Here is a 17,024-nt window from a genome sequence, read left to right on the forward strand (position 1 = left end):
CATCACCGGCCGCATTTAGCTGCTGCGGGTAAGCAGGAACCAAATGATGCTGAGTGGATGTCAGATTTAGCTCACACGTGAATTTATTGTGTGCATGAGACAAGGCTGAGCGCGGTGTGATGACGAACTGTAAGTCGGATAATAGACCTTGTTATTTGTGGGATGCGGGACTCGGCGGTTAAATCCGACGCACAAGGTCTTGGAGACTGTCACAATGCAGCTCAATGTCGCTACTTCCGGGCCTCCCTTCGGCTGTCCCAAAGCAGCAGAGATGATTAATTGCTTCTAATAACAGGTCCTATGATGAGGGGTAGGGGCAGACTGATATATAGCGTGGTAGAGCGGTGACATCTTCACCGATTGGCGAAAGTTGCGCGGACGGAATCTGGCATCTATACATTGAACACAATATCAAGAGTAAAACTAGTAGCACCGTATCACACATAGTTGGAACTGGTTGGTACAAAAACATTTCAAAGACACAAAAGAACATGGATTAAATAGCTACTCTATCTATTTAAGCATCCTTCAGAAGAGGTAGGCTGACACCGTCACCAACTCTGGCACGAGCACCTCCTTGCTCACGGTCCTCGCGGTCGTTACCACCGCGGCCCTCTCGAGCATCTGCGCGATCATTCTCGCGATCCTTGCGGGCGCCGTCCTTGGCAGCGTCAGTAGCACCAGGCTTGATAGCCGTGGTGATGGTGGTAGCAGCAGTCTGTGTGGCACGGGCAGCAGTGCCGGTGGTTTTCACAGCGCATCCCTTTCCGTTACCCTGAGTAGCAGTCGCGGTATCCTTTGCGGCAGTCTCAGTAGCAGCAGCAGTGTCTTTCGCAGCAGTCTCGGTGGCGGCAGCGGTATCAGTGGCAGTGGCGGCAGCATCCTCGGTAGCAGTGGCAGCATCAGTAGCGGCGGCATCGTCAGTGGCGACAGCATCAGTTGCTGCAGCGCCGCCGACAATGGTGGCAAGATCAGCAACTTCCGTGTTGGCAGCGACGGAGAAGGAAGCCAGGTCGACCAAATCAGTGGCGAAGATACCGCCGGTACCAGTGAAGGTAGGGGTGACATCGGCCACAGCGGCGGAGATCTCGGCCTCTGAGGCGTCGAGGACAAGGAGGCCCTTGGAGAAGATACATCCCAGATCAGGCTCCAGGTCATCGCAGGTGTTTCCAGCGCCAGTAGCATCGTTGACCTGTACCATAATGTTAGTGACGTGTTCTTGATGGTGGAATTGATTGTACTTACATCTCCAGGGGCAAAGGTGCCACTGAGGAGAGCCAGGTTGGGGTCAGCGCCGATACCAGCCAGCTGCTTGGCCAGCTCAAGGGTGACGGCCTTGTTAACAGCCTCGGCACCAGCGCCAGCAGCATCCTGGTGTTGAGTAAGGGCTGCAATCTCAGGGTTGACAGCAGTCTCTGTGCAGAGCTCGCTGGCAGCGCCAACCTTGGCGGAGTTGCGCTCAATAGCCTGGAAGAGCAGCGAACCAGCCATACCGCGGAGGTCACCGATAGCCTTGGCGTTGGTGAAAGCCTGATCAGCAGTCTCCTGCTTCAGACAAGCCAAGTTTGTGACTTGGCCTGCACCCTCAGCGGCAGCAGCATCACCCAGGAGGCCGAAGACGGGATCGGCAATCTCCTTGGGGTTGTCAAGGTCGAGGAACTCCTTGGTGATAGTGAGGACAAAGTCATGAGAGTGTTCCTGGGGAACTTGACGCTTGCGGATGGTCTTGATGCTGCGGGGGGCAACCTTGGCAAGACTGGGGACGCGGAAGACGGGTGAAGCGGTAGCAACACCGATGGAGAGGGCGACACAAGCAGCGGAGAACTTCATCTTGGCGAATGAGTGTTTGGAAAAAAGACTGGGTAGGTCTGGGTTGGACTGGCCGGCAGTCTTTAAAGAGAGTTATTAAATGGAAATAAAGAAGGTTGTAAAACAAGCTCGCAGAGCAAAAGAAGAGAAGGAATCAAGGAGACTGGAAAGATTCAAGACTGGAGTGATGATGCTGATGGCTGGATGGAAAGAGAGTGGTTGTTGACGGGAATCAAATTGTCTTTATACCCGAGGGCGAAGAGAAGGTATCAGGGGTGATTTGATATGATGGTGTCTTGAAGTTCGGTACAATGTTACAATGTACCATCTGGAAACAGGAAGCATCTTGATCCGAACAGCCCTGTCCGATCTAGGGTTGACAGCTGACAGAATTGTTGACTCATAAACTTCGTAGTTCTATTCTGTCAACTGGAGGTCGGATGAAACCTGCGCGTTTCCTTTCTGTACCACGCCAAGTTGACATGGGTATAGAGGCCCACTAGTTTATTATTTGGGGGTTCTATGAAACGCGTCTCTGACCTTGACTCAAACGCGATTTCTTACAGCCAAGGGAATAGAAGGCGGTGATAATTGTTTGACATGTTTTTTTTCTCTTGATTCGTTCTTTGGTTGTTTTTGCCGGCTGCTTCCGTGGTTTTGTCAGATTGAATTCAAGAGATGGGCTGGGGATCCAGGAACGTGGAATGGTTATCGGATGATATACTCGCAGGGTTAATGAAATAAGGTCTCTATGAGATGGAATCGTTTCGTTTGAGGCGCTGAAGTTTAAGAACAATTTGTCTTTGCTGTGGCTGTTAGTCAGTAGTCTCGAATATTCCAAAAATAACACACAAGGCTATCTTTTGACAGGTTTCAGGAGAGTCTGGACCAGTTGATTGGGGTCGTCTTTTGTGTTGTGACGGGCCTATATGAACTTTTTACAGAACAGTGCAATAATTGTTTCCATCACTAGCAACTATGATACAACACTGCAAGACAAAACAAACTCTCTGTCTTAGAGACACTAAAAATATTCTTTCTGATAGGAATAATTGGATGGAGAATTATTTGTGCTGGAGACAGAGAGAAATAAAGAAAGACATGAAAACACGAACGCTACAGGTTATGTGTCTCTCCTTGGATCAGCCTCCACAACCGAGGTCTTTGTCCAATCAACGCTTTTAGACACTCCCTTTAGCGACCCTTGTTCGTCTAGAACACGGACGTATTCAAAAAGATTGGCATCTCGGGATGGCGCGATCATCATCGTGGTGGTACCGATTGTTCACTGAACGGCATAGTTGTCCCATGAACAGTTCAAAGACATTCAAAGGAGTTACTCGGATAATAGAAGCACTTGAAGCGCCTGAAGCGCCCGATTTAGAAACATGCATCACACCCGAGTGCAGAGAGCGCACTTCAAAGCCCCTCGAGTTGAGTAACGCGTCTCGACGCGTCCGGTCGCAAAATTATGTCTTACCAACATACGAACGAATCAGCTCTACTCGGCCGAGACGTAACGGAACGACTTCCGAACGAAGCTATTCCGTACGTGTATTCGCAGGGCTGTTTGTCCAGCCCTGTTGCGATTCCACCTTGGCATTTGAAGGTGTTTTGACGAAGCATTAAACAGTCTCCAGTACCAAGATCTTGGCTTCGAGAGGAAGTGGAGTCTAGATCGAACAGTTTCACAACAGTGGCAGGAGAGGTTGTTGCGAGTCGATGCTGCTTGCTTTGCGCCACCACGGAAGTCATGATGCCCTCAACAACGACGCGACGTGAAGTCGATTGCAGCTACATGTATCTGTTTCCCAAAGCCCCATGCACCCGACTTGACGCGTTCGCAGTCTCCCTCCAAATGAGTAGTACCTAGCCTCATTGTTCGATAGAAGCGGTGAATAATAAGTGTGGTCGTTCGATTCCCATGGCCGCTAGATTGTTTTGTCGTGCTGTATTCTGGCCTCAGGGTATAAGAAAAAATAGCCGCTAGAAGCATAGGAGACGAAATTAGTAGATTATATTATGCTATTCAAGCTATATAGCCTTTAGGCTATTTATTTTGTATCCTAAGGCTTAAGAGATCAACGTTTCTGCTACCCACTATTCTGGGTACTCTCGACCAGCGTTGCCTTGATAAAAAAAAGTCTCGAGTGTCAAGGCAAGGGATGGTCTGCATACCAACCTAACGTGTCCCCTGCAGATCGAGGCTCAAGTAGCTGGCTGGACCAAAGTCCAAATGGGAGAAAAAGGTCAGACTTGAGACACTACTAGTGCTAAAATCAGAAATGCATCAACGATCATTGATGTAAACGGTTGGTGGCTCAGAGCTATTGCTGCAATACTTCCGTTGGTGGTAGAAGGTCTGTGAGTTGGCGCATGCCTCGTTACTTCTGGCAACAGCAGAGTAATTTACCAGAAAATCGGATCAGCACTTTCCTGCAAAGAATACTCTCCCTTGATCTGGGATAAAGTCCAGCTGTTCCACAGCTTCGGCTGTCCTAGCAGATGCCAAGATCTATTGTGTCAACATGAAGTGGCAGCTCATTCTCACCCTCGGCGGCACTTTTCACAGAGTCGCTGGCCTGGAACTCATTGGAGGAGAAGAGCAGGATGACGGAGTCATCTGCTATACCTATCTCTCGACGTATCTAGCCCCAGTAGACGTCGCGATCACTGGAAAAGAGTTGCTAATAGCGGCCAACCTTCCGACAACGCGAGGGATCTTGCCTCCGTACTTCACCAACCGTTCTACGTCTTTGCCTCTATTCACATTTTCTTCCAACCCAGAATCCTCCGATGCTATTCCAAAGCCCACTTCAATCGATCTGTTCTCGTCGTCTGACTTTGTCATTCCATCATCAGAGCCCAGCAGTCTGTTGCCGCCCACTATAGCGACCTCAACCGAAGCGTCAGCTACCACCACCGGAGCTGTCTCTGGCCAAAATGTCATCTTGTTCATCGCACCCCCAGCCAATGAGAACCGGCGATTCGTCAAGAGAGCACCGGGACGCTTCGTTGGTGGATCTGACACTGTTGAGATTTGTACTAACGCTGCTGTCTTTACCCTCGCAGATGGACAGCTCTTGGATAATGAAGACCCTGTTTATTACAATGGAAATCCCTATGAGCAGTTCGGTGGTCAGGGATCACCACCTGACGGTGCAATCACGAGAGAATTCGCCAGTGTAAACGGGGTGCTTACGTTTTCCAGCCGTTCATTGCCTGGCAATAGTGCAGGTTTCTGTCAGGATGGCAGTGGGCAAGTATATATGACTTTTGGGTCCAGCCCGCCAAGATGTGATCCAATATTGATACGTGTCTATGCAGGTAAGTCAGACTTGAACCCCCCTAGGGTCTAGAACTAACTGTCAATAGTCGAGCGATGCCAAAATGGCCAGATCATCGGTCTTGATACTACCACGACGACTGAGCCAAACCAATCTTCCACGGTCGCCGAGCCCACAAATATCGCCTCGTCAGACACAGAAACGTTTCCTTTTGATCCATCTTCGACAGTTCTTGTTGTATCATCTGCCTCTACTCAGATGTCTCAATCTAGCGACCTATCCCCTGAAACGAACGAGACAACAGAGTCATCGGAGTCTACACGGATCTCTGGTTCGCCAACAACAGACAGAGTCACAACAACAACTTCGGATTCGTCACCCTCGGATTCACCCTCATCATCTCCATCCACGGAAGCCTCTCTTTTCTCTACGTCCATTGAGACCACACTCCCTTTCCAGTCCTCTAGTTCCTTTTCGTTTTCTTACACAACGACTGCCCCGTCGGAATCTTTTCCTTCTGTCAGCACACTATCCACAGATCTATCTTCTTCTTTTGAAACCCAGTCATCAGAAACTCCTAGTTCCACTGCTGTCTCTATCGAATCATCCTCCTTCTTCTCTTCCGCAGAGACTTCTACCGAAGTCTCCTCCTTCTCATTCACTGAGACTTCATCTGAAGAACCCACAAGCACGACTGATATGCTTACCACCACTGAAGAGCCTACTACAACCACCACCGCCTCGTGTAATAGCGTGGATCCGTTGACGACCGTTGCGTTGGCCAACCCAACTCCCGTTTTTGATGACGACATCGACCACGGGAATGAATTTAGAGCTATTACTATTCCATGGATCGACGATGGTATTGCGAAAACTGGGCAAAAAAAATTATACATCAGCACGAATGGCGTAATAACTGTCGATACTGGAAATAACAATCCCGACAATGATTTTCTTACCACGGACTATCAGGCCAATCGAGCCTTCCTACCATACTGGGACGAGCTGTATCTTGACCGAAACAAAGGGCATACCATTGTCTACGAAATCTTTGAGAGTCAGTTTGGCGTGGAACTTGTTATCGAATTCATTCTTGGAAAATTCGATAGCCCTGGTATATATCACTTCGAGGCCAACTTTTTCCAGGACTATAACGATGCAGTCAGATTCCAATACTACACAACTCCCGAGAAAGGATCGAGCGCAACAATAGGCTTTCAAGACCTATTGTCCGATCATTATGCTCAAGTTTCTTATAACCGGGCAAACGTTATCGCAGATGGGAGCTCCGTCACAATATCGACTCGCTATACAAATAACTTCGTGATACTGCCTTTTGATAATACTGAGTGCGGAAAGGATCAGGATCGAGTGAAAGCCCCGACAGATCCATAGTGTCAAAGGATAACTTGAGGGGCTGAAAGAAGCGGATCACGAGTATGTTTACTTGCATTGATATTGTTCAGTTTTGAATTCACGCAGATAGATTGCTGTAGGATTTAACTTAGTGGCACAATGTTTCTATTTCTAATTATCTAGACTAGCAGTTCCAAATATAGATGTTTGAGATGTCGTTGTGAAATATCCGCTCCATTAAAGTTAGGACAGTAACAAACAGATCAGTAGTACGGTTCGTGGTGGTCAGAGAATCCTGCGTTTGTACGTCCGGACTTGCGGATGGGACACTATCACGAGTGCTTGAAGCATCATCCATCTTCCGAGACATAAGCCAATTATAAATTATCCAATAAAGGAAATCCTAAGAGTACAAAAATAAAACCCTAAAATCTAAAGAAGGGCTGCAAGGATAGTAAGGAGACCAAGAGCACCGGTAGTTTGCTTACCGGCACCACTCACAACAATGGGGGCAGTGCTCGGCTGGCCACCAGTCCCAGAACCCTGTGAACCACCACTATTCGAACCGTGGGAGCCTGCTTGAGATCCAGCACCAGAAGCGCCACTGGGACTGCCGTTGGCACCAGAGCTAGAGATGCCCTCAGAACCATCGTTGGAGTTACCATTGGGGGTTTCGTGAGAGCTCGAGCTGGAACCATTTGAACCGCCTTGTGAACCTCCGTTAGAACCTCCATGGGACCATCCGCTAGTACCGTTTTGAGAGCCTCCATGAGGGGCAGTCGAATTCCATTTACCACCAGCGTGAGATCCCCCACCATTGGGCTTGCTGGGGCAATCATAACCGTTGCAAACAGGAACATCGCCGTTACAATTGTCAGGTGTACCCCAAGACTTCTCCCAAGGCTGGTACATAACCCTACCCTCGGCACAAGTCGCACAATCCGAAGGGACAAAGAAAGAGTTGTAGTTATACCAATCATGGCACTCTTCAACCTTGTAAACCTTGAGGCCAGAACAGCTGCCTCCTGTGCAGAATTGAGGAACATATCTTTGACCACCAGCGCAAGAGCAAGGTTCCGAAATGTACACCCATTGGCCATCACACTCACTGCTGTTGATCCCAACAAAGATATACACAGTAACATAGCTGGAACTGGTAGAATAGCACTTTCCAGAAAAGCATACCAGAGTAGCAGTAATAGCTTGGGTGGTTATGCCTGTGGCGCCAGTGACGGTGGTGGTGAATGTGGTAATGACAGTCTCCTGGTCAGTTACTGTTTGAGCCACAGAGTCTGTAACTGTGATAGCAGCCTCGGTAGCGACGTAGACGGTGAGGAGTCGACTGTTGGAGACATTTTGGCGGGCTCGGAGCTTGTCGGCGCGAGATTCACCACCGCAGAATTGGTTATCGTCTCCGGGGCACTCGATATCGCACTGGTCGAGGTTGACTCGGCTGGTATCTGCGGCATTGACCTCATCTCCGCAGTGGCAAGACCTTCAAATATCAGTACGATGTTTCGGAGCATATATAGACACTGGACTTACGTATCATAAACGCCAAAGTAAGCACGTCCCTCACAGAGGATGGAACAAGCGTCAAGATCCATGGATCCATTGGACTCGGCAAGTTCAAAGGTAGGAAAGCCAACAGTAGAGCCAACACACCCAAAGAGAGTAAAGGCACTGATGTCGCTAGGAAAGCCTGCGGGAGACGCAGAAGAAGAAGACGGAGACGTGCCAGTCGCCGTTCCAGTAGGGCCGACAGTCTCGCCCTCAGAGTTAGTGGTGAAACCAGCACTGTTGGTAGAGTCATCGGTCTGGGTCTCCGTAGGAAAGATGGTTTCGCCTTGGGAATTGGTAGTGAAGCCAGCGCTGTTCGTCGAGTCGCCTGTTTGGGTTTCAGTGGGGAAGACAGTCTCGCCCTCGGAGTTGGTAGTAGCTCCCTCACTGTTAGTATCAGTAGGGAAAACGGTCTGGCCCTCCGAGTTTGTGGTAAATCCAGCACTATCAGTAGCGGTAGGGACAATGGTATCGCCCTCACTGTTGGTAGTAGCAGAACCAGTCTCAGGCCCAATGTTGACAGGAGGGATAGGTTTAGAAGTTGCACCAGCACTTCCCTTGATAGTCACGCCGCTAAGCAGTGCATCAATAATCTCGCCATTACACGTCTGTCTGAACACGAGTTCATATGATTCCTTCTCACCAACAGGGTTGGTCGTTATTGAAAGAGCGCCCTGTGATGATGACACGATCGGCTCAGCACTGATAACTTCGCCGTTGACAAGGACTTCAAAAACACAAGGGCTGCGTATTTCCCGCTTATTCTTTCTGCAGTCGGTGCAGAACATTGTAACATTGGCGACAACGCGCATTGGGAAGGGAATGGGTTGAATTTTGGGAAGTATGATTTTAGCGGCGAAAGAATAGGGTGTAACCGGAGGGGGAGGGGGCGGGGGTGGGAAAGGGGAGGCACGACGATCAAGAGGTTGATCGGAAAGGACGGGATGCATAAGGCTATATTCATCAGCGTTGTTTTTTATTGTACCACTGTGTAAGAAGACTCACATCTGATTGCCATCAGGAGGTGGATAGAAGGAAGCGCCTTGACCCAGGGTAAAGGAGCGAAGATCGAGTTCAATTGAGTCTGGGACAGAAGGAGAAGTAGCAGTCTCCAGACTAGTGGTGGTCATCTCGGTACTCGTGGTAGTACCCGTTATAGAAGACGGCTCTCTAGTAGAAGTCTCAATAGCAGAGGTACTGGTGTTTGAGAACCTCGTGAACTGGCCAAATGCACTCGAGGCACAAGCCAAGAGGAGGCCCGAAGATAAACGCATGACAAAAGAGTGAATAGTGAATGAGCGACTAAAAAGGAGTGACAAAAAGGGCGGTGATGATGCACAAGGAAGTGTATGCGCCGTGGTTTATATCTCAATTGCAGAGTCCTCATTTATCATGGGAGCATTGCTGTTGCTGCACCTTTCATAATGGCATTCCTATCTAGAACTCGTTTCCTGCGGTGACCGCATCTTCGGCACCGTGGCACAAGACATGCCATACGCCAATAGTTTACGAGACATTAATACAATACCACGGAGACTAATAGTCTTGGTCTAGACTTTTCGCAGCTTTAAGCGAAAGCCACTCTCGTCGCTGCATGTAAGACATCTATTGTAGTAATTGCTGTTGAAACCAATAGCAACCAAGTACGTTTGGTAAGGCTAGTGTCCTCGTAGGTGTCTGGAATGCATTCATGCAGGGACAATAGGGATATCATTAATACTTGAGGCATGATTCCTCTGGTAACGCAGGGTAATGTTTGCGACTTGGAATATTTCAACATGCATTTAATGATAATCTCTTGCTCGGATACGAATTGTAGACTGGTCCAATGGATACGGACTGTGGCAAGACAGACAGGCTCTTTCAACATCTCTCATACGGCACTAAAAAGAGGAAAGACAATGATCTCTTCCAAGTCATCAAACTGTCTTGCAAAACAGATACAAAGTTAGAGAATTCTCGTCAATTGATAACGTAGCATAACCCCCCCTGTCGTTGCCGCTTTCACTGTACAATATTCTGTAACTCCGCTTGCAAAGTAAAACTACCTCGAAGACCATTCTAAAATGCATTTGCGTTTTCAATCCCCGAGTGGTTCACAAGCCCGCCTGGATATGGCGAGATCAAGAAGTTGAGCTGTGCTCCACGAACTTCTTAGTCAAATCTCCCAAGTCCTTCAGGAGGCCTGGGTGCTTCTCCTTCAATGCCTTCACACCTTGTCCATTGATCTGAGCGAAAGTGTTGACGAGCAATATGCGGTCCAGCTCTGTTTCGGCTTCAGACCTTAGCTCCTCCGCCTCTTTAATTCGCTTCGCAATCGTCTTAACTTCAGTAACCATCCTTTTGACTTCAATTTCCGCATGCGACCTACCCTCTTCAATGGCAGACGCTGCGTCGGGAAGTATTCGCTTCCGCCCGAAAGCCGTCCGGAGTACCGGGAGCTGCGCACCAAGTGTTTTGTATGCCTTCTCAAAAACTTGGCCGGAATCCTTCGTTTTCCGGCAGGCCTCGTTACTGGCATTGATCAACGTTTCAATCTGAGTAGTAAACTCGTTTGCCGTAGCTTCCTCAGCACGGTGAGACTTTTGAATGTCAGAACAAATATCAAGGACCTTGTTTGAGATCATCAGGTTGGAAGTTGAAGTGTGAAGTTGGGTTTTTTCATTCTCAAGAATCATTTCGGCGTTGGACTTGATACTGCTGAGTAGTGTCTCAATATCACGAGTCACATCTTTGACTCCGGTTTTGACTCGCTTACTGGCCCAGTGGAACTGTCAGATGTTAGCCAATGTTATACCCATGGCAACAGATCGAAACATACCATGGTGGAAGTGTGATTAGTGGGAGTGAAAAAGCCATTCGGGGAAACCTCAGCGTGCTTGGCAATCTGGTTGTCCACCGCCTCCTTGTCGGCTGAGGCAAGGTCAAGCGAAACGCTTTCGATCGGAGAATTGGTCTGTGTATTTGATACATCATCAATACTGATATGTTGTTCCGTGGAAGGGGTCGTACTTGGACTTGAACGTAATGGAAGAAATTCTTGCGGGCCTGTAGATGGCGTAGAGGGGTGTTCAGGGAGCAAGCTATCCTTCACTGCGACCATCTCGGGAGTGAGTTGGAGGTCCTTCCAGCTGATATGATGTTGGTTCATTTGGGTGGCAAAAAAATGGGAGATGCTGTCAAAACCGACATCGTCTCCGTCTCCGTTTTGGTCATCCATCCAGATGCGTATGACTCTTTCCGTGCTGACCAGGGTATCGTTGCTGAGCCAGGATTCGCTATCGGCCTCGGGTATCAACTCCTAGGGACACCGGCCGGTTTGGTTCTTGATCGACCAGGCAGCCTTGTACTTTGCTAGAAGCACATCTTTGAGTTGTGAATCCGAACAGGTGAACAGATCTGAATTGGAAGCTACTACCCAATCCGCAATGGCCTTCGAATCAGCTTCTTGATTGACGGACGGGGGCTTCATATTGAGACGTGGTAAAGTGTGATGAATGATGGAGTTGATGAATGATTTAGTTGATGAAAGTTGGAGATGATGATGGTTGAGAGATGAAAAGTGGAAGATGAGAAAGTGGGCGATACAAGAGCAGGAGGAGATCATTCAAGTTGTGAGCAGGCAGGAGCAGGTGGGAGTAGGCGTGACGTAATTGCCTTCCAGCACACAGGTCGATCTTGCCAACACCAGCGTGAACATTTGATATGGCAGGTGGCAGGCTTGGGAACTAGAGCCTTGTTTATGTTTGCAGGAGTAATCAAAAGAATGGCCAGAAAGGGAAATGTACGTGGAAAATCAAGGCAGCATTTGATGGGTCGTCTTATCAGTCGATGATAAAACGGCATCACGACACGGCATGACTAATCCGAAGGATTTGCCAAGGGCGTTATTGTCACCCTGCTGACAATTGTATAAAGTCCCTTGGTTGCCTTGCTGATAATCCATTCTTTTCATGAATCTCCAGACACATTTCGAGCGAGAATTCCACCATGAGTCATTTACTATGGCGATCTGAAATAGTTCACTCCTTTGAAGCAATTCTGAGTGCCTCATGTGAGGAGCAGTGGGACAGACTAGAATCTTCGGTTCAGTCAACTGTGGCAGTCAACAATACCCCACTACAACGAGAGACATTCATCGCCAATCTTCGCTCTGATGTTGGAAACAACAACATCTCTTCGAAGCTCGACAGTTCTGTTGTAGACGTCAACGCGCAAGCCATTGCGGCCAGAGTTATCAAGACCGAATCGAGTTCCTCAGAGGAGTCATCCGCTACACAATCTGTGCAGTATCAAGAGATTGTGTTGGCATGGTTCACTGACGGTCGACTCTCAGCCATCAAATCGTTACAAGACAATGATGCTCGACGTGCCAGACAGAATTCAGCGATGGGTACACCGGCGCGTCTTCTTGAGAATCCGATCCCCGCGACAGTTGACCTCGATTCGACTTATCGCCAATACATCGGAAGCATCAACGAAAAAACAATGGAAGCCACCTTTGAAACGTTTTGCAAGCCGTCAGTGACGCACAATACCCACAAGAAGACTATTGCGGAGTATATTTACCTGATCCAAGAAAGTCAGGAAGCCATCCAGGGCTTGTATTTTGACATTCAGGATCTGATCGTTGACAAAGATACTGGCCGGGTCGCTGCTAGACTGGAATTCACAGGTGTCCCAGTCAAAACTTGGACCGACGCGGAACCCAACGGACAAAGCGTCAAGTTTCATGAACATGTCATGTATTGGTTTGAACAAGGCAGAATTCACTGGGTTTGGTCTATTGTGGATTTAGATACATATCGGGAACAGTGTCGCGTCAAGAATTAGGGAATAAGGCACAATCTCATTCATTACCAAAATAAGAGAGTGTTGTTCACGGAGGCATAGTTATCAAATTCTGAATGAGCAACAAATTTCAATTCATTGAGGTCATCCTAGTCTAATCATGATATTGCTGCCTGCAGCTAATAACTGACTGCCCATGTTTTCCCAAGCGTCTAGGCCTGGCTGTTGTCCAATGAGTCTTGTAGTCCTGCTATTCGACCCATGAACACAATGGTGTGATTAGATTAATCACAACCAGCCGCCGTCCCACAAACTCTGCAAAGTTTTCCGGGTATAACCCACACTTCCTGTCCCTTGGCCTCGCAGACTTTGCATCTGGTTCCAGGGATTCCCTGATCAACCAGCGCCTCGGCCGGCTTAGATCCAGCTCTCTGCTTGTGTGATGGTGACATAATGAACTCTGAGGTGTTCGAGTTTGATCTTAGGTGTTGTTTGTTGAATGTAGGTGTTAGATTGTAGTCGGTTGTGGTTTTTAGTGTCTGGTCTGGAAACAAGTTGCTGCCCATTGCGAGGTTTATATACTACTTGATTTCCAGTGACTGATTCGTGACATTGTTCTTGTTCATTGATGAACAGATGCGTTTTGCAACACTGTTCTCTTTCATTCATGAACAAATGCGTTTCGCAATATTGTTCTCTTTCACTGATGAACAGATGCCTTTCGTTGATGCGAGGCACGGTCCTATCTACTTGGATTTGACCCGCAGCATCGCAACTATCAGTCAATAGCTAACGATGTCAAGAGCGATTCATCCAGTACTAGCATGAAAAATGGCGATTGCCTGGCTCGAACCTCACTGATAAATGGTATACATCAAATATCGATCAAATATTGAAGCTATTTCAACTATGCCATTGGGAGATTCTGTTTGTGAATCAGCTTTTTATAACGGGACAGGCTACGTTGGTGCCGGGATTCAAAGCCCTGATGTTGCTGTTAGGTGCAAGAAGTGCAACAGTCGACTGCTAAAGTCTATTACGCATCAGAAACGTCAATTGACATAAGCAAAGATCCTGAAACCTTTTAACGGTGGTTGTCTGTTTTAAGCGCTACAGAATTGAAGGAAATGATGGCCGCGCTCGCCCCAGCCACACTCTCTCAGGGTTGTCACTATGTGGCTGATAACTCAAAAACACCAAGGCAGTGTCACTGAAAGTCGTTTCATCCAAGCTTGGCAATGTCACTGTCCCGTCGTCTTCGAAGCCTATCAATGGTACTCCCAAGAGTGGGCGGCTGGGCATCCACCCCTCCTCCTCCTCTCGTCATCCTCGTCCATCTCCCATGCCCTGGTAGCCTGGCTCTGGGCAATAATAGCAAAAAAAGGTGAAAAAAAGTGGACATGAAAAGAAAAAGAAAAACATACAACAGCGGGGATTCGCTGGTCGTCACCGACCCAACTACTAATCCGCCCCTTACCAGCTTATCTATGGGAGAGCGGACGGGATCCCGAGTTCTCTGATAGGTATGGTCGTATGTGCTTGATGTTGCAATTATTGTGATCTATAGCGATTGTAAGTTGTTGGTGTGACAAACAAGTAAACAACTTGGCCCCCAACGCTTCAAAACCGCACTAACGATGCCGTTTGTCAAGCTTTTATGCCAAGCTGAACTCTACGGTAGCGTGCATTAGCTGCCCAGAACCAGGTTTCCCCGCGGAAGATGAGTGCCCTGCTAAAACATAAGATTGGTGGCAATAACCCCATGGGGACAGATGGTGATCACGACGCTACTACGAAGCAAAGAAAGGCACTGCTAAGACAATCCGCCAGTCATCAAGTCAAATTTTCATTGTCTTTTTTCTACCTACTAGTCGCTATTACTCCAAATTAAATAATGCAGACACGCGACTACAACATCACTGATCTTGTATTATTTCTCAATGCCCACAACTCAGATCGTGAACGATATTACATGTTAACAAAGATAGCCGCTCCACCCATCATAGCACCCATGGCAATAGCCGCAGTGGGCATCGAACCACCAGCCTTGGACGTGCTCGTACCGGTCGCAGTCGCACTAGCCTTGGCACTATCAAGAGCGCTACTAGCAGAGTCTAGAGCTGAGCGGAGAGAGGTTGAAGCAGCTCCCTTTGCTGACGAGATGCTCGACTTGATGTCGTTGATTTGGCTGGTGATGCTAGAAGCCACCGAGGCAGCTTCCTCGGTCTTGCTCGCAACAGCAGATGTGATGGAACCCTTGGCACTGTCGATCGCGCTTGAGGCTGCGCCGACGGCAGAGGATGCTTCGTTCTTGATGGATGAGAGCTCGCTTTGTTGCGCCTGTGGGATAGCATGTTAGAAACCTGTGGGTACTGGTGATGTTCCAGTACTGACTTGAGCGGAGATGGCAAGGAGGGAAACAAGAGCGTAAGCGGAGAACTTCATGGTGAAGATTAACGAAAGGATAGACTCGATGTGCGTTGGAGTTGAAAGAGAGTAGTGTATTAGGCTCCGTAGTGTGGAAAGAAAGGTTGGTATCGATGTGTGGTAGGAGAGTGTGGACGGTGACAGGGAGCAGCAGATTTGCTTGTTTATATTTCCTCTGGACCTGCTGCTCCTCGCAACGTTCTCAAATCGGTATTTTCCGATCGATGCAGAGCCACGATACAGTGTCGCTGACAATAAACCTGCTGATGTTACGCTAGAGGGAGCCGAAGTTCCGTACGCGCCAGCGCCACATCGCAAAGTACACGTCATGATCACAGCCAGTCAGACAAAGAGAATACCCATTAGTATGGAATAGACTCTTGATCTAGCCGTCTGTATTCTCGACCCTCGCTGTTGGTTCATTTCGAGAGATGATGTGGCGCGCCGTCGTTGGGGCTGAGCGTTGTCGTCCACAACAGTCGCGGCGATGAGCGTTGCGACGTTGCAGTGTTGGATAGCGAAAACTTGAAACTTGCCGCGATCTTCTGGTATTTTGACGTCAAGGCGTTTGGTTTTGAAGTAGGTACTTCGAAATTCCCAACGACCTGTGCATGGCTCTTCAAGGTATCGACCGTATTCGGCAAGTGAAAGTTCGTTGGAGTAGACCAAATTTACCCCAGCCATGCATGAAGCAACGAATCATATCGACTTTCGTATTTGCCTCTATTTTGATCAATTAAATTGTCGAATTTGTTCTAGTGGCTTGCAGTTGACGGATGAATGATGCCGATAGCTGACCATCTAAGATAGAATCGAGACATGCCTTTAGTTAATGCTCCGTATATTTCGGGGAGGCTTAAAGCACTAGTACAAACGGAGAAAATAGAACGGTCGTGTTGTTTGTTCTCACCATGCCTGTTCGGTTGGACAAATGTTCTCGATGGAACTTAGGTGTTTACTGGGGACAATTGTCGCGTGACTTTCAGTTCATTCAACATGTCGTGTGTCAGATGTCGGGTACAACTGCATGTTCTCAGTCGGAAGCGCCGGGCGTCTTGTAAATTGAGCTATCTCGATTAGTCAAACTGATAGCAATACTACATGGGTGGTGTGGTCCATGTCTCTCGATCCAACCCCAATACATAGCTACGAGTTACCAAACATAGCCTCAAACAATAATAGCCATATTCGCACGTGTCTCATCAGTCAAAAATCTTTCTCCCACAAACATCATCACTCTTGCATCCAAACCGACTTGTCGTAATCTTCCTTAAGTTCAGGCGACCAGATAGTCAAATCTTCACCACTCTCCCACGACGTCTCCCGCTTGGAATAGCCCACCCACTGAACTCTGTACTCGAGCTGATTGCCGCCTCTCTTGACTCGGCGGCCGAGAATGTGGAAAGGGTGCCACATATCGAACCCGGTAGCGGAACAACGGCCACCCAAAGCCTTCCAGTAATCATAGACAATCTTGGGATAAACTGCTTGGACCTCGCGTTCGGGAAGAATGATTCGGTGACCGTTACCCATCTCGATCGTGAGTCTGACGGTGTAGTCGGACTTGACCAGGCGATGGTTCATGATGCATACAGGAAGGAAGTCGGCTGCGAAAGAGTCAGCAACGAAGCGTATCAGTGGAATGTCTTTCGTACGGTTGGGGGACGAAGCCCCGTAGTTCTCTGGAACCGCCATTAGCCCTGTGACGAGAGAAGAGTCGGAGTTTTACTTGCCGCGGAAACGATCCATATACATCGTGATGATGTTCGTTATTCGGACGGTAGCAATGAGGTT

General features: G+C 48.3%; 7 protein-coding genes and 1 non-coding gene across 8 annotated transcripts; 2 read left to right on the forward strand and 6 right to left on the reverse strand.

Annotated features, from left to right (window-relative positions):
• Positions 1–517: 517 nt before the first annotated feature.
• On the reverse strand, positions 518–1,830 carry FGSG_11315 (uncharacterized protein; the record flags this gene model as incomplete). Its single annotated transcript, XM_011327627.1, has 2 exons — positions 518–1,192; positions 1,246–1,830. 2 exons carry the CDS (start codon positions 1,828–1,830, stop codon positions 518–520), a joined length of 1,260 nt encoding a protein of 419 aa, XP_011325929.1.
• A 2,507-nt stretch (positions 1,831–4,337) lies between these two features.
• On the forward strand, positions 4,338–6,491 carry FGSG_11314 (uncharacterized protein; the record flags this gene model as incomplete). Its single annotated transcript, XM_011327628.1, has 2 exons — positions 4,338–5,136; positions 5,185–6,491. The coding sequence occupies 2 exons, from the start codon at positions 4,338–4,340 to the stop codon at positions 6,489–6,491; spliced, it is 2,106 nt and encodes a 701-aa protein (XP_011325930.1).
• Positions 6,492–6,884: 393 nt separating this feature from the next.
• FGSG_11313 (uncharacterized protein) lies at positions 6,885–8,800 on the reverse strand (the record flags this gene model as incomplete). The annotated part of the gene is made up of 2 exons (XM_011327629.1): positions 6,885–7,947; positions 7,998–8,800. 2 exons carry the CDS (start codon positions 8,798–8,800, stop codon positions 6,885–6,887), a joined length of 1,866 nt encoding a protein of 621 aa, XP_011325931.1.
• A 1,335-nt stretch (positions 8,801–10,135) lies between these two features.
• Positions 10,136–10,836, reverse strand: FGSG_11312 (uncharacterized protein; the record flags this gene model as incomplete). Its single annotated transcript, XM_011327630.1, has 2 exons — positions 10,136–10,783; positions 10,834–10,836. The coding sequence occupies 2 exons, from the start codon at positions 10,834–10,836 to the stop codon at positions 10,136–10,138; spliced, it is 651 nt and encodes a 216-aa protein (XP_011325932.1).
• A 1,166-nt stretch (positions 10,837–12,002) lies between these two features.
• On the forward strand, positions 12,003–12,845 carry FGSG_11311 (uncharacterized protein; the record flags this gene model as incomplete). Its single annotated transcript, XM_011327631.1, has 1 exon — positions 12,003–12,845. The coding sequence occupies one exon, from the start codon at positions 12,003–12,005 to the stop codon at positions 12,843–12,845; it is 843 nt and encodes a 280-aa protein (XP_011325933.1).
• Positions 12,846–14,220: 1,375 nt separating this feature from the next.
• Positions 14,221–14,336, reverse strand: FGSG_20070. Its single transcript, XR_893035.1, has one exon. It is a non-coding gene; the product is annotated as a 5S ribosomal RNA (ribosomal RNA).
• Positions 14,337–14,629: 293 nt separating this feature from the next.
• Positions 14,630–15,360, reverse strand: FGSG_11310 (uncharacterized protein). Its single transcript, XM_011327632.1, has 2 exons — positions 15,198–15,360; positions 14,630–15,143 (listed from the first exon to the last, which is right to left on the reverse strand). The coding sequence occupies exons 1-2, from the start codon at positions 15,246–15,248 to the stop codon at positions 14,772–14,774; spliced, it is 423 nt and encodes a 140-aa protein (XP_011325934.1). The 5' UTR covers positions 15,249–15,360; the 3' UTR covers positions 14,630–14,771.
• A 1,103-nt stretch (positions 15,361–16,463) lies between these two features.
• FGSG_11309 (uncharacterized protein) lies at positions 16,464–16,925 on the reverse strand (the record flags this gene model as incomplete). The annotated part of the gene is made up of 2 exons (XM_011327633.1): positions 16,464–16,837; positions 16,886–16,925. The coding sequence occupies 2 exons, from the start codon at positions 16,923–16,925 to the stop codon at positions 16,464–16,466; spliced, it is 414 nt and encodes a 137-aa protein (XP_011325935.1).
• Between the last annotated feature and the right edge of the window lie 99 nt (positions 16,926–17,024).

This window comes from Fusarium graminearum, chromosome 3 (genome assembly GCF_000240135.3).
Source record: "Fusarium graminearum PH-1 chromosome 3, whole genome shotgun sequence".
Lineage (NCBI taxonomy): Eukaryota > Fungi > Ascomycota > Sordariomycetes > Hypocreales > Nectriaceae > Fusarium > Fusarium graminearum.

Coding starts and splice junctions, on each gene's coding strand:
- FGSG_11310 (XM_011327632.1), bottom strand. CDS start 15,248: ATGAAGTTCTCCGCTTACGCTCTTGTTTCCCTCCTTGCCATCTCCGCT. Junction 15,144..15,197: donor TCCTTGCCATCTCCGCTCAA/GTCAGTACTGGA, acceptor GCTATCCCACAG/GCGCAACAAAGCGAGCTCTC.